Source organism: Uloborus diversus, chromosome 8 (assembly GCF_026930045.1).
Source record: "Uloborus diversus isolate 005 chromosome 8, Udiv.v.3.1, whole genome shotgun sequence".
Lineage (NCBI taxonomy): Eukaryota > Metazoa > Arthropoda > Arachnida > Araneae > Uloboridae > Uloborus > Uloborus diversus.
The window spans coordinates 2,704,778-2,720,807 of NC_072738.1; the positions used below are offsets into that span (position 1 = coordinate 2,704,778).

The window sequence follows — 16,030 nt, forward strand, 5'->3', positions numbered from 1 at the left end:
GTGCCAGATTTGGCGCGCAATTTTTTTTTTTTTTGGGGGGGGGGGGTATATCAAAGTTGTACCAATTATTTTCGTTTCTTCACTCCCCTGAAATGACAGTCTTACCAGTAAAACAGTTAAGTTACCGGATCCAGTTCAGCCTTGTCATAAAAAAGCCTTTCTCTTCATGTTTACCAAAATATATTATCAAATGATCATGCTGTCGCGCGAGTTTCATTGTTGAAACACGCGTTTTACTCGATCATTGGCTATTATTTATATGAGGATTGGTGCAGTTTCATCCAAAGCACGTTTTCAGTCTTGCCCCAATTTAAAAATAAAAAAAATAATCCATATACTTTCTATTACACCGACCATTTTCTTTTATTAATTACTAACATTTTAACTTGACTTGCTTCACACGATTTTGTTAATAATTTTATTTCGTGACTGAACAAGGGTTCAATCCCTGTACTTATCGGGACTCCTTTGGGTTAATTAACCCCAGATTGAGAAACACTGATCTAGAAAAAGAAGAGACAGTTAAAAGGTTTACCTTTCTCGTCCGAATCTCCTCCGCGAGTTGGGCGGCAGACTTGAGCAGAATCGGGTCCCGGATGGGCGGAACCGTCCTCCCCGCATCCTTCCTGAATGCGATGGCGAGGCAAGAGTGGACGGTGTGGCGAAGCGTCCTGTAGAAGTACTCCAGAGCTTTCAGGAAGAAGCGGACAGCCAGAGAGTAGGCCATGCTGACATGCAGCTTCGTGGGTGACCCTCTAATCTGGAAGAAATGGGATTAATAATGAAACTTAAATTGGTTTCTGATAAATTAAAAGTTTTCGCAATAGTGTAGTGCCATGTATAGCACAGTGGGCTATCTGTACTCTAAACACTCATGGGACCGAACAAAAATGTTCAGATTATGGGGTTGTTTAATATAGAGGGAGGCAGGATAATAAATGCAATTGTATTCTTTTGCTCTAATATACTATGTTCAGTACTTTGCCTAGCAAGCTATATATCAGTTACTGAGATGGAGGTGCTGAATTTTGTATTAGTGGCTAGTGCAATGTCTAATTCAACTGAGTAAGACCTAAACTCTTACCAGGAAACATCACGAGTTCAGTAATCATGAAAAAAGTTAAAAATGGTCGCATTCGAAAGAGTATCTTAAGAAAAAAATTTGACCCAAATATTGTGTGCCCTCGTCCTTTTGTTTTTGAGATATGGGGGGTCAAAGTCTGTTAAAATCTTACGAAAATTCGCCAAATTTAAAGACTTGGCAAAGAATGGAAAATACCACGTGATTTCATCGCCTGCGTCTAGCAAGACTCTCATTTCCATTTCTGGTCATCTGCAAAGCGCGTAAACGATGTTTCGAATTAACTTGTGTAGGTAAAATTAAAAAGTAACTATGAAGCCTGAGAAATGGAAACTAGAGAGCTTTATCTAGAGGAGCTACAACTTTATAACGAAATTGAACGTAGGATTTAACTTTGTAATCGTGATAATAATGCATTTCAGAATTTAAGTGCATTTCAAGTGTGTTTTACTTAACTAATTTAAGTTTGTACTCTTGTAATGAAATGTGTTGTAAGTAATTAATAATTATGTACGAGAATTAATATGAATAAGTAAAAAAAAACATGCTTATTAAAGCTTATATATTGAAAATAAAATGGATAGTTTTTGATGTTGAAAGAACATGATCATGGATTGTAGTATCCCAGCTCTTATTTATTTTTTCAAAAGTTATTATTATTCATGAAGTTTTATTGTCTGACCACTGCTAGCGAAAATGTTTAATTTAAAATCGAAAAAAATAATAATTAAAAAAAAGAAAACAACGGATAGTAAATGTCAAAAATTTGCACAGCAAAACTAACGATGTCGGAAATTACTTCATAACAGATTCTTATCAAAAATTTTATAGTCGACGTTCATTACAACAACCCCTGTAGTTCGAAAAAGTCTGTCACTGCAACTGAAAGTCGCTATAACGTAAATGCACATCATATTGCATGTTATTTAGTCATTTTTAAAAATACTGAAGTCACTTTTACCAATTATGTTTCACGTTAAAAGGGAATTCAAATTAAAAATTAATACAGTTTTTTTTTTTATTTGACTTGTTAGAGGGTTTACACATAACTTGAAAACGATACACATAACGAAAAACACACTGAAAATAACTGACAAAAATCGTTTTTTTTTTTTTAATTTGAGAACATGGTTTGAAATCTTTAAAAATGTCTTTTTCTTCGTATTTAGATACTGTTGAAGACTTCAGATTTACGACTTTAAAAAAAAAAAGACTTTAAAGTATGTTTACCGTTTCTCTACGGTTATCATATTTCTTTCAAAACAGTTTCATCATCGAATAAACTCTTTCAGTGGAAATATTTCACCCGCAGAAGCATAAAAGTTTTAAACATCAGTTTTTTAACAGTCTTAAGAATAACAAAAAATTCCATTGTTTTTACAATAAAATAAAACAAATATTTCGGGCTGTGGCGTTTTCCCCTATACAGTTGCACGTTAATATCCCGGAACACAAGCCCCTAAAAATTTCAATGCCGCAGTCTGTGCCACGACACCCCGCGCCATGGTAGTCACCCCGAGTAAAGAATTAATGCGATATTTCTCACCCGCTTTGGTGGTGACCAAATATGGAAGTGAAACGTCTTGTCAGATGCAGATGTTGAATTCGCGCCGTACCTTCCATTTCTGAACAAAACTCGCTAAATTTGGCGACTTTACTAAAAATTTCGGCAATTTTTAAGACATCATATTTTGATAACGTGGTCACGAGGGCACGTAGTTTCAGTGCCATAAACATGTTTTCCAATGCTCTTTCGAATGCCACCAATTTGGAATTTTTTTGAATTTCCTTGATCGTGATGTTTCCTGGTTAGATTTCTTTCTTTCTGTTTTTAAATTAAAAAGTCTTACATAACATTCAACAATAAAATATTACACTACAGCTACTGGTACAATACCTAAAAAAAGAGTAATTTTTAATTGGTTTTGCATTGCGTAAATTGCGTATTCTCATGCAAGGTACATGTTAACATCGAAGTGAAAATTTTGCAGCCGCATTTTGATTTGAGGTAATCGTACTTTAAAGGTCTTGAATACTACTTGAAATAATGGCTAGACTCTTGAAATATAGTTCAGTGGCAGAAACTTCAGGATGATATTGCTCAGCTGAATGATTTCAGGTAATGCAGTAATGTCCAGGAAAATATAATTTTTCTTCTTCCCCTCTTCATTTTCCCTCAATACCCTGGAATCATTGTGTTCATTCATAGGAATTTCCAAGTACTGATTGTGAACATGTTCAGTACATAGAGAGATAATTTTTGAAGAGGGATAAAATTAGTGTTGAGATAATACTGAGGTGTTCATATTATAGGGTATTCAGAGTACAGACAGGTCAGAATATGTTAAGTCTATGGAGCTTCACTGGGATCATGAAAATGTGTTCAGAATATCGGGGTGTTCCCATTAGGGCGTATTCAGAAAGATAATTCACTGTACCTACAACAAAAAACACCTCATGTCTCAAAAAAAAAAAAAAAAAAAAAAATCTAGATCAGATTAATGTACGATGGATAATAACCCTAGCTATAGTTGGAAGAAAGTTTTTTAAAGTAATGTCTTAGTATTACTTCTCGAATTCTCTGAAATGTCAACCTTGTTACACATTGATGTATGTCTAGGAGATATTTTGATAATTGGAAAATACGCGCGGTAGTCAAATTTTTGGCGTGAATAATTTTATTTTGGTAATCCTGTTGCTTTATTGATTGCCATGCAGATAGATTTTCCCCTGCTTTTACAAATGGGAAGGGAGAACATTCATCGTACGGGTATTAGTGGCAAAAATTTCACGCCAATGGATCAAGATTGCCAATTTCTCAATTATTGAAATCTTTCCGAAGTCAAATAAACCGCCAGAAAAGACACAATAATGGTGTTCGTCATGTATATATCAGTGTTTTAGGGGATATTTTGATAATTGGGAACCTGGCACGATCGTCTCATTGTTGGCGTAAATAATTTTATTTTGGTAACCCTGCTGATTTATGGTAACCCTAAGTGATGTTTCCGGTCTCTTTGTTTAGATTTGCAAAGAAAAATACCTCTCGCGAAACGAAGGTGCTGTAGCCAAAAATTAACGCCGATGAAGAAAGATCGCCAGATTCCCAATTATCGAAATCTTCCCGTGTTTTACTATGAGAACAGCAAAATACTTACAGAAAGAGCATTTTGAGTTTCATGTTATTAAACAAAAACATAGAATAGAAATGGCAAACATTTTACGGTAATGTTGGTAATTCTACAACGACTGTGATTAATAAGGATGATGCAAGCACAGTTGCCACTAAAAAAATTAATACAGTTATGAAACGTATTTCTACGTAAATGTTTAGGTCAAACTTAATCTAACAGCTCTGGAAACGCACTACCAAGGTTGAAATTAAGTCGAAAATACACCTAAATAAATTAGTGAAACGAGAAATATGATAAGTGACGATATTAATTAAAAATACTTTAGTAATTGTCATGAAGTGGAACATTCCAAATTGGTGAAAAAAGTTCCCAGCGTTGCAAAAATTGCTGTTGCTTTTCAATTGTATTGGAACTTTTAACTTGTTTAACGATTTGATATACTTATGTGGCAAATTATTTTACCTCTTAATAGCTCAATTTGGATACTTTCCTGCTCTATTTTTCATTTCAGTGGAGCTTTTAGTCTTATTTGATGACTTGTTTTGCCAGAAAGTAAAAGCATTTGATTCTAAGTGGTAATATCATTATTTTTAGCGCATTTCAGGGGCAGATATGTAAAGGTATGGTCAATGGTGGCGTTCTCATCGCTCTTGAGGGTCTCTCCGCCGGTAATTTTTCGATATTGAAGTTTAAAAGCGTAATTCCATGCAAACCTTAATGATAGGGTAAGGGAGGTTTGGACTCTCCCCCGGAAACATTTTGGAATTGAAATCTGAAACATTTATGATCAACATTTCTGTACCTGAGAGGTAAAGGGTACTAAGTCACAAAAACAAAGTTAGCCAGGAGATGTATTTAAAGGTATTCTCCTGTACTGATTTGTATTGCTAGATTTTCTTTTAAATGCTTATTGAATGAAATTTTTTTTATTTAAAATCTAAGCGCTTTATCTCTTTGGGTAGAGTATAAAAAGTTGAGTAAGAAGATGCTGAAATTACGATTTTGACAAAAGTGGACATAGTTTCTTTTACCTCAAAGGTAAATTTTTAAACCAGGATTCGTAATAATGGATAAGTAGTAAAACTCAATGGCCATTCCCTTGAAAAGCTTCTGGATCTGCCCTTGCTGCATTTTGACTAGTTTGATGAAAATTTTGTCAGCGCTTCAAGTATAGAACCTAAGGCCTACGGCTAAGAGGTGGGGTGCGTGCGGAGAAAAGCGCTTCAAGTATTCTGCGTTACGTTATTTCCCCTAAAATATTTTATTTCACATCTTAATTTAATTAAAGTTTGCTTTCTTAGCATTTTGTTTTTTCAATGATCTTCCCAAGAATTTAGCAGAAATCACAAAATCAGTTAACACAGGGGTTCCCAAGCTTTTCCAATTCGCGGCAACCTTTGAAGAACTAAAATTTTCCCATGGCACCCGACTCCTTGTTTTACATGCACATTTTGATTGATACCGTGGACTATTTGTGGTACCCCTTGCCACTTACTGCGTTTACCACACCCTGAGTTTACCACAAATTTGGCTTCTCTTCAATACGGCAATGGCGTACTTAGGGTGGGGCGGAGGGGGCCGATTTACTTTTGGGGGCGGCGATTTTGCACCTTTGATGTGAAAAAAAAAATCTAAATAAGGGAATCATTCTTTTTGTCTGTCACTGGAGGCAAAGAAAAGGAAAACCCTTTGAAATGTAAGGTTTTGGAATGACTAAACTCCGCTTTTCAGTGTTAAAGTTGAAATATTCCCGTAGTAAACCCTTGAACCTTCCTCATTCCCTTAACATTCTATAAAGATAGATATAAATTGTGTTTTTAAAACTTAAATTTCGGAAAAAATTCTGCAAAAAAACCGGAGGTTACTAACGTCAACGAAGGCTAAAACTAACTTCAGTTTTGATGAAGATTCGGAAGACAACCCCGCCCCTTTCCCACAAACGCTACTTTTAACTGCGGTTTTTGATGCAAATTTAGAATACTTTTCTGGGACAGGCGCCTGACACTCCTCCCCCTCCCCTTTTTTTTCGTTGGAAGAATACGGATTTAGTTTTCGTTTATCCATAAATAACGTTTTCAATTCTAAGTTCAATAATTTTCGATGGTTTAATGTAATAGACATGTCTTAATGAAGGGGCAGCAAATAAAGGCACCGCCCCGGGGAGGCAGAAACTATAGCTACGCCACTGCTTGTTGCCTACTTGCGCTACGGCGAGTTCGATAATTTTACGTAAGGCATATTAACCAAATTATAAAATCGCCACTTACCGCAAAGCGAGTCTCCCGAGTTCCATAAATAACTCGAACTGAGTCTTTCACGGTCGTACGCGTGCGAGTGAAAGTCAAGCGTCGAGTTGTATGTCAACAAACGTTTCGCCACCGTTGGGGGGTTACTGAAACAATAATAGTAAATAATTGGAACAATTCGGATTGCCTCAGTCCTATCTCGACCTTGACTCGAACGAGACTGGAGAGGGCCGGAGGGGAATATTAACTTTCACTTCGCGACGGACAAGTTCACCCCAAGGTCGGAAGGTGATCGGGTATTTTGTTTGTGGTGGGTTAAGTTTCACTTTTGGGAGAGAGTTAGTGGGGAAAGGAAAGGGTTCGTTTGAACAGTGACCTTTAAGCTGTACAGTAAACACCTGATTGTTTGCGCAATAGGGTGGCAGGGATAACCCGCGAAATAGGTTTGAAAAACGATACTAGTGTAAGCCAGGGCTCTCCAACCAGGGCTGTGGAGTCGGAGTCGTTAGAAAATCTGCCGACTCCGGGCTTCTTTCTTTCCTTCATTTTCACTGACTCTCCTTGCATTTTTTTTAAAAACTGACTGCCAATTGGTTCTACTTCCCGAGTGTCCCTAAGCTGGGCAAGTCACTACTGTGATAGGAACAGGGGACCCTCGGGTGTGGTGTGATGCCAACTGGTTAGATTACATGTATAAAAAGCTACTAATGAGAAAATATCTGCGATTATGGCAATCAGCTATCTTGAGTGCTTACCGAACTTGTTGTAGCCGTCTCCTAGTTTGCTTGCTTTTTAACTTAACTTATAGCAATTGTCAGCAAACGGTTTTGTTGCCTAACATTTTCAAGTAATCACTTTCAAATGAAAATAGAAATATATTGCTTTGTTCGATCTCAGTTATAAAATAGTAAAAGGATCGTAACAATTTAGTAAGTCGAGGCCCGCAGCTCAGGTGGAAACTTTGAGAGTGATCGGTAAATTCAGATAAGTTCTGGCGCGAAAGCACGAATCCAAAAGATCCGATGAAATAATCTAATGTTTTTTTCTTACTAAGACTGTTTCTATAAGCTTGGTTCTCACTAAAAAGTATGGAACAAAATAAGTGTAAATGATTTCTTGGTTACAACTCTCAATAATTGCTGTTAATCTTAAAATCTTCATATTAAGGTTAATTCTAAAGCCGCCAATAAAATTTAAATTAAAAATTTAGCGAAGATGAAATATAGGTATAGTAAAAACTATTCTTACAAAGCTGTGTATCTCCGCATTTTGTGTAAAATTTGCTCTTGATGTATAGTATATGTGCCCTATTTTCGTTGAAATTTTATTCATAAAATAAAATTTAAAATATATTCGGGAATTTTTTCAAAAATAAAGTATTTATATTTTTATAAACTCTGAAATGAACTTAGGGTGACATCTACCAGATGGGTGTCACCCGGGGCAAACCACCCCCTCTCAAGAAGTTAGACTTAGAAAAAAAGCTTTTTTTTTCTCTCAAGTTGCAGCTTTCAAAAATTGAAAGCACACGATTTGACCAATATCTATTTGTTAAACATTAAAGGGGGCAAATTACAAGTAATTCTTTTCATTTTTTAAAGGGATTTTCAAATCATCTCACTTTTAAACTCGTAACTATTCAAAAATATGATTTTTAAATTGAATTTCTAACGATGTACGCGTCTTGGGTTTACAATAAAATACAAAATGCGAAATTTTCATAAAAAAGAATTAGTATTTCAATCTCTGTTTAGAGGATTTCCCCTTTCCCCTGAAGGGAGAGAGGGATTTGAAGAAAAAAAAAAAAAAAAAAAATCCGGAGTCGGAGTCGGCCATTTTCCTTCCGACTCCGCAGCCCTGTCTCCAACCTACGTCCCGAGGGCCAAATTCGGCTCGCGAACAGATTTTTCTCGGACCACGGGAAGCTTACTAACTGGAAACATTGCATTTTTAAAAATTTTATGTTTTTTTTTTAGCATTATAGAAAAAAACTAAGTCAAGAAAATATCAAAAACCACTACTAAACATGATCGTAGCTATAGGGGGGGGGGGGTCAGGAAAGGACAACAGCCTCTCCCTAGAGGAGAGTCTACACTTTTACTTTCCTCCCGAAAGTCACCAAAAATAGTTTAAAATTGCATTTTTGGGACTTCAATTTCAAAACATTTCTGGAGGATAGTTCTCTATACAGATTTACAGAAACGATGAAGCTGGGTTACACACAAAACATAAAGGGGGAGAGGAGTGGAATTTCTCCGAATAGCACTTGTCTGGTCACTTGTATGCTCGCACAATGTGCAGATATGAAAAACAATAAGTGTAGATTTGAAGCAGTAAGTAGTGTAGATATTGAAGCAGTAAGTAGTGTAGATTTGAAGTAGTAAGTAGTGTAGATTTGAAGGAGTAAGTAGTGTAGATTTGAAGCAGTAAGTAGTGTAGATTTGAAGCAGTAAGTAGTGTAGATTTGTAGTAAGTAGTGTAGATTTGTAGTAAGTAGTGTAGATTTGTAGTAAGTAGTGTAGATTTGTAGTAAGTAGTGTAGATTTGTAGTAAGTAGTGTAGATTTGTAGTAAGTAGTGTAGATTTGTAGTAAGTAGTGTAGATTTGTAGTAAGTAGTGTAGATTTGAAGTAGTAAGTAGTGTAGATTTGTAGTAAGTAGTGTAGATTTGAAGTAGTAAGTAGTGTAGATTTGAAGTAGTAAGTAGTGTAGATTTGAAGTAGTAAGTAGTGTAGATTTGAAGTAGTAAGTAGTGTAGATTTGAAGTAGTAAGTAGTGTAGATTTGAAGTAGTAAGTAGTGTAGATTTGAAGTAGTAAGTAGTGTAGATTTGAAGTAGTAAGTAGTGTAGATTTGAAGTAGTAAGTAATGTAGATTTGTAGTAAGTAATGTAGATTTGTAGTAAGTAGTGTAGATTTGTAGTAAGTAGTGTAGATTTGTAGTAAGTAGTGTAGATTCGAAGTAGTAAGTAGTGTAGATTTGAAGTAGTAATTTAGAGTAGTAAGAAGGTGTAGATTTATATAAATAAGTAGTGTAGATTTGAAGTAGTAATTTAGAGTAGGAAGAAGGTGTAGATTTATATAAATAAGTAGTGTAGATCTAAAGTAGTAAGTAGTGTAGATTTGAAGTAGTAAGTAGTGTAGATTTGAAGTAGTAAGTAGTGTATATTTGAAGTAGTAAGTAGAGCAGATTTTAAGTAGTAAGTCGTGTAGATTTAAAGTAGTAAGAAGTGTAGATTTAAAGTAGTAAGTACTGTACTGTCGTGTTAAGGTAAAGCGCAGAGTCTGTAGAAATGAGGTTATGAGATATTTGAAAAAATGCGTTTTGGATTCCATACTAATGCTTGGGAAATGTTGGAATTTGACGCTTTTTTCGTGCTTTGCTTTCAGTGGAAAACAAATAAGCGAGATTGTATAATAAAGCTAACATACTATAGACGACAAAAATACAACAGAAAAAAGAAAAATTTGAGAATTTCAAAACATTGGTGAAGTATCACCTGTATCAGGATTGAAAAAGGGAGTGGTTCAAAAAACATTCGTCTTTAGTCTCATTTTCAAAAATCATACTATGTGACTAAGAGATACAAGTGGTCAAGTAATTCATTGAGGTTTGGGGACATGACTATATTAATTTCACTGATTTTATTGGACCCTAAACCGTAGCAGTAGGAACGGAGACCCTGGATTTACATGTACCCTAAACCACAAATCTTACCCTAAACCAGTGGTTCCCAGGGTCCTCTTCGTTCTGCAATGAGTCCATGTCAACGAACGAAAAATTGGATGCTGCATCCTGAGATGCAAATAAGGGTTAGGGCTTTGATCCATTTAATAAAGTTATCACAAAAACAAGATTTCTATAAGCTTTTTTTCGCACTAAAAAGTATGAAATAAAATAAGTATGAGATATTTGATCACAACACTCGAAAATTACAGTTAATCATAATATCTTTTTATTTAAGTTAATTCTAAAGCAGCCGATAAAATTTAAATTAAAAATTTGACAGCAGAAGAGGCGGTATACAGCTTTATGCGAGTAGCTTTTAATATACTACAGCCTACATGTGTTTTACTTTAAAATTTTAAATTCAATTTTATCGGCTGCCTTAGAATTAACTTAAGTATTACAATGTTAAGACTAAAACCGGTAGAATTACGGTAACCGGGTCGCGGCGATAAATGTTTCATTCTGGAAACCCGCTACCTCAATTGGCGACGGAGCAATATTAGCAACCCTACAACAAAGCTGATTCGCTATTCGTTTGGCCAATCGGCAATACACACAACTGTAATTGATTTGTCTCATAAATCTTTTTTTTTTAATTCTATAGAATTATATTTTTAAATTTTTGAAAGTTGATTTTTTTTCTGAAAATTGGCAACGTAAACTATTTTTTCAATTTTTAGATCGTCGAAACATTTTATCAAATTTTACATCGTGGAATGTTTTTCACTCTTAACTATTTTGAGTTGTTGATTTAAAAATTAGTCATTCATTCGCAACTCCAACGAACTATAGGGGGCACTGAAGTCACTGTGTAATGGCGGACTTAAAAACTAAAACAAACGCACATGGTAACGAAGAAAATGCTAAAAGTGTTGTGATTTTTGTTCGTACGTATGATTTTTTCGCTTTATTCTTTTTAAATTAATTTTCAAAGTCTTGTGGATATTCTGGCCCACGTAGAAAGAAATGAGAATTCAAGAAGCATTCCTAAACGTCAAAGATTAATGCAAACTACGTGGTTCGTAGTTCTAAGCAGCTATTTCCACGATGTTGAATTCGATATTTAATCAATTCTTGATAAAACTAAACAATAATTGTGGCCTGACAAGAATAACAATTAATGCTAGAAAATTCAATATGACATTACAAATTGTTATCGAAAGAAGATGATACTTTTTTGCCTTGCTTGGCTAGCGCTTATTGTTTTCCATTTGTAGCTGAGTTATTTCTCTCGAATTCCCGAATCGGTTAATTTAAAAATTTTCTGTTTCGATTTTTCTAATTTCTGAGTTACGATTTAATTGTGTCATGTTATGCAAATCATCAACAAAATTCTCACGGATATATGGTGGTAGTTTTCTTTTCAGTTGATTGACCATTATTTCTTTTCACTTATCGAATTCTGTAATCTTACTACCATTTTATTCCACTCATGATAAAAATTAAAAATGGTTTAACTAAAATCGCGAAATCTCGCCAAGGCTACTTTGCTCGTACTATACTAAAACTATAACCCTAAACAAATTTGGCGAAACCTTTCAGCTGAGAATAAAAGGAATAAAGTAAATTCTTTCTCGGTTATTCATTTTGTTCTACGATAATATATTCAAGAAAATATTTTGCATACTGTCCATTCCAACTAAATGCTGCTGTAAAATATGGTAAGTTTAATTAATTTAAGATTAAAAAAAACCCCATATTCTTACAAATTCATACAAAACAATAAAAAAAAATTTCTTGTATAACGTTATCCAAGTTTGTTAATCCAGAATTTTCACTTTCACCAATTATTAAGGAAATAATGAAAACTAACATTATTTTGAGAAGCTCGAGAATACAACTAAGGGACGAATTAATTTCTGTAGCTGAAAGCAAACTAAGACACATCGATTGCGTTAACAAATACTCAGAACAAACTGCCTGTGTTTACGTCAACAGACACACGTGGAACGCAAAGTGGCAATGTTTTAGTTTCATTTGCAGTTTTGTAAATCACCGCAAGGTAGCGTATTCGAGCGCTGGAGTTCCGAATATCTTTTGGATACTTTTTTTTTTAGATTTTGCTCGTCGTAAGTACTTTCCTTCATGTTTTATTGTTCCATCTTTAATTTAAAATTTATTAATTATTGTAATTGTTCAGTAAGATAAAATTAAAATTTGCAGTTATGATAACGTTCTCTGACTGGATCTTGTCATGTAGTTTAATTTATCTAATAGATTTTTTTCGTTTTACTGTTACACTTTAACTGTACTTAATGGCGCGTTTTCTGTTTACTTGACGATTTATTTCATACTTTAATGTCGTTTTCGATCCAACTTTTAATGTTGCTAAATTTTGTTAGAATTTATTTTACATTTTTTTGTTCCTTAGAATTTGTTTCAATGTGTTTTGGTAGAGTAATTTAAATTTTAAGGGAGGCGTTGAATCATTTAATTAGAATGTTGTTTTACATTTTAACAGAGCTTTAACTTCATTTGGTAGCATTTTTAATTTATTTAGCAATTTTTTTGAATTTTAATACAATGTTAACATTACATAATTTTTCGTTTGCTATATGCTCATTTAGCTTATTGCTAGTTATGTATTTTGTTCGAATAAAATGTGCACGTTAGCCAAAAACAGCTTAAGTTTTTTTTTTTTTTTTTTTGCATTAAATGTTTTTGAAAACTATCAATTATCCCCCCCTGTTGCAAATATCCACTCCCCCACCCTTTTTTTTCTTTGAAGTATTTAATTGTTTTCTCTCTTAAAAAATGCCAGCTGTACTCTATGATTTCCTAAATTAGGTTCAATAGTATGTTTCTTTGTATATTTTGTTACATTATCATCATTTAAAAGAGGGAAAAGAGTTTTAATTATTTTTCTTTGCGGTTACGATCAGAGAAAGACAGTTAACAGACTTTGCTACCAAGGTGATAGTTTTAGTCATTCATAGCTCCGCCCATTTTCTTTGAATCTATTCTTATTGGTGGATTTCCTCTGTTTACATTGAAGTACTTTGTTTACATTGAGTAGTAGGTGACAATATTATGAAAGGATTCCGGGCTGTTGTGCCGTGGTCTGAGTGTATATTCTCCAAACGTTTCGGCTGCATCTGCGGCAGCCATCCTCAGTGGTTCCGAGTTCGTAACTTCCAGGGAAGAGACTTCTTGGCAACTGATGCAAGTGTCGAAGTGCTGTCAACATTTATAGGGCATGGGTCCTCTTGGTTCTGGACTGGGATTGGCTGGTGAACGTCTGTCTTCATCGCTTCCTGATTGGAGCTTAGGCTCTCCTTTTCCTGCTCGGGGATTGGCTGTTGGGGATTCAGCTGAAGGTCCGTCCTTGTTTCTGATTGGCTGGAGGTTCTTGTTGTTTTGATCCTTTTCAGTATGGGATGCCAGAGCTTGTTTATCTTTATTCCTTCTTCTTTTTTGTTGAAATTATTTGGATGTTTGAATATCTCGATGGCTTCTCTGTTCAATCTCGCATAATAATGGCAAGTCCTTGAAAGTATTTTTGTCTCTTTGAATTTGATGTCTTGGTTCCCCTCACTAAAAGTGTGTTCTGCGACTGCTGACTTCTGAGTGTGGCCTAGTCGGCAATTTCTTTGATGTTCTTTGATTCTAGTGTTGACGCTTCTCTTAGTAGTTCCAATATAGGTCGATCCGCAGGAACAGGGAATCTTGTAAACACCTGCGGCGGACAAGGGATCTCTTGCATCTTTCACAGATCGTAATAAGTCGCTGTTCGGTGGGTGGGTTTGAAAACAGTCTTGATATTGTGGCGTCGCAGAAGTCTTTCGATTCTATCAGTGACGTCCTCAACGTAGGGGAGGTAGGCTGTGGACTTGATCGGATCTTCTTTAAGTGGCTGTTTTTTTATTTTGGGGTGGAAGGCTCTTTTGATCTCTTGCTTTGAAAAACCGTTGGCTTTGAAAACATTTGTGAGGTGGGAAATTTCATGCTCGATAGCAGTCGGTTCGCAGATTCTGTTGGCTCTCACGAATAAAGTTTTCATTACACCTCTCTTCTGTCGAGGATGGTGATTAGAGTCCTTGTGTAGATAGCGATCAGTATGTGTAGGTTACAACTTTGGCTGTTTTTGAAAAAATTCGCCAACGCGACCCGGTTACCGTAATTCTACTCTAAAACCAATTATTGAGTGTTGTGGTCAAGAAATCATGTACTTAATTTTTTTCATGCTTTTTAGTGCAAACCAAGCTTGTAGAAATAGTATCTCTGTGTTTAAAAAAAAAAGTAAGGTCAATGAAATGTGAAAGAACGTCTATGGCGGACGTGCGTCCAGAAGACTCCCGTCGCACCTACAGCCATGAAATTTAGAACAAAATTACTTCAAGCCCCGGGTGTTCGTACATTTACTTTAAAGATTACAACTTCAATTCATATTAGAGTAGATGGTAACAGTGCATAGGAAAGATAAACAATTGTGGCTTGTGTCACATCAGCCATTTTTGTTGCAAAAGCTTCTTCTCTGGCTTAAGGGAAGCATGCACATCAATCGATTAAAATCTGACGTAAAATATATTTTAAATTTTGGTTGTCAAAAGTTTTGTTTAGTTGGAAAGGAGTTACTTTGAGTGGGTAGAAGTATATTTTTGTCCATTTTTGGATTTTTGAAGTAATGATAGATGCCATTTACTGGTGCTTCAGTTTTGCTAGTCTCCAGTAATTAGCACATGTGCCTATAAACACTAATGTGTTGTGCAGTATGTCACTAGTTTGATTTCTGATACTTTTGCATTAACTATATTGAATGGGTTCTACTATTGAATTGAATCCTGTAGAATATACTGTTAAATTTTTAAGAGAAGCAATAAAAAACAAATATGTTTGGCCATTCGTCAGATATTGCGACAGTAAAGAATACTTTCCTTTTTTATGATCCTTTAGAATCATCGGGTTAATGTTGCTTTTCTGTGGATAGAGCTATAATTCGTAAAACCAAAACTGCATACCAACTAATGAAATAGCAATAATCTCGATATATTTTTCCATGCAACATCCCAAATTTATTTTTATTTCTCTAAAATACTTTTCCAACATCAAGATGTGCGATTTAACATTAATTTATGTAAAATTACCTACTTTAAATTGACATTAATTATGTTTCTTAGGATGATATGCTTTGTATGTAATCTAAAAGTGCAAAAAAAAAAAAAAAAAGCGATTTTCCCGTTCTATTAACATGTACCAATTACTGGATCACAAAGTGTCATACACTGAGGTACAGGTGCCAATTACTGGTGATTTTGGTAACTTTTTATACATATATTTTTTATAAAAATATCAATTCAAATATTTTTGCTTTTAGTGAACTAAACAGAGGCACAGATATGCATTCTCTGTTACAAAAATATTTGCAAGTGAATATTTTTTTTCTAAGTAATAAAAACAGTGGTAACTTTAAAAGGACAAACTCTTAAAGTGCTAATTACTGAAGTCGTTTATGTTAATATCAAAATACAAATCCGAGTTACAGAGGGCAATATAGACTCGCATCACAAAACGTGGCGGCCATATTGATGACGCCAGCAATGCCGCTAGAGGGCCAGAAAAATTTGTGTCCCGGGCTTTTTGGACTCGTCTACCCATGTACTATTTAAATTCAAAAGGGCGTACTGGTAGCCAACTGTGAAGTATTTTAACGTAAATTTCATTTACTTCACCCCACTATTATGATTCCACTGTTATAAAACCCGTATTGATCACTGTTCGCACTTAACCTACGGCGCATAACTTAAAAACATCAATATTTTTACATGAATTACACCGCCAGTTCAGTCAATTCCAATCAAGGACTGCAGTTTCATGCTTATTAGCACTCATCAGCCCGGCATGA

The 16,030-nt window shown here is 34.9% G+C and overlaps 1 protein-coding gene across 3 annotated transcripts in view; it reads right to left on the reverse strand.

Moving 5' to 3' along the window:
* Positions 1-16,030, reverse strand: part of LOC129227620 (fatty-acid amide hydrolase 2-A-like) — a 68,020-nt gene that overhangs the window by 47,168 nt on the left and 4,822 nt on the right. The window contains exons 1-2 of one of the 3 annotated variants that reach the window (XM_054862209.1): positions 6,483-6,590; positions 536-760 (exon numbers count right to left, since the gene is read on the reverse strand). In XM_054862209.1, coding sequence (XP_054718184.1) covers positions 536-727 — 192 coding nt within the window. In that variant the 5' untranslated portion in view covers positions 728-760; positions 6,483-6,590. Of the gene's footprint in view, positions 1-535; positions 761-6,482; positions 6,591-16,030 lie in introns of those variants that run through there. The other 2 variants (XM_054862208.1, XM_054862210.1) reach the window with 2 other exon arrangements.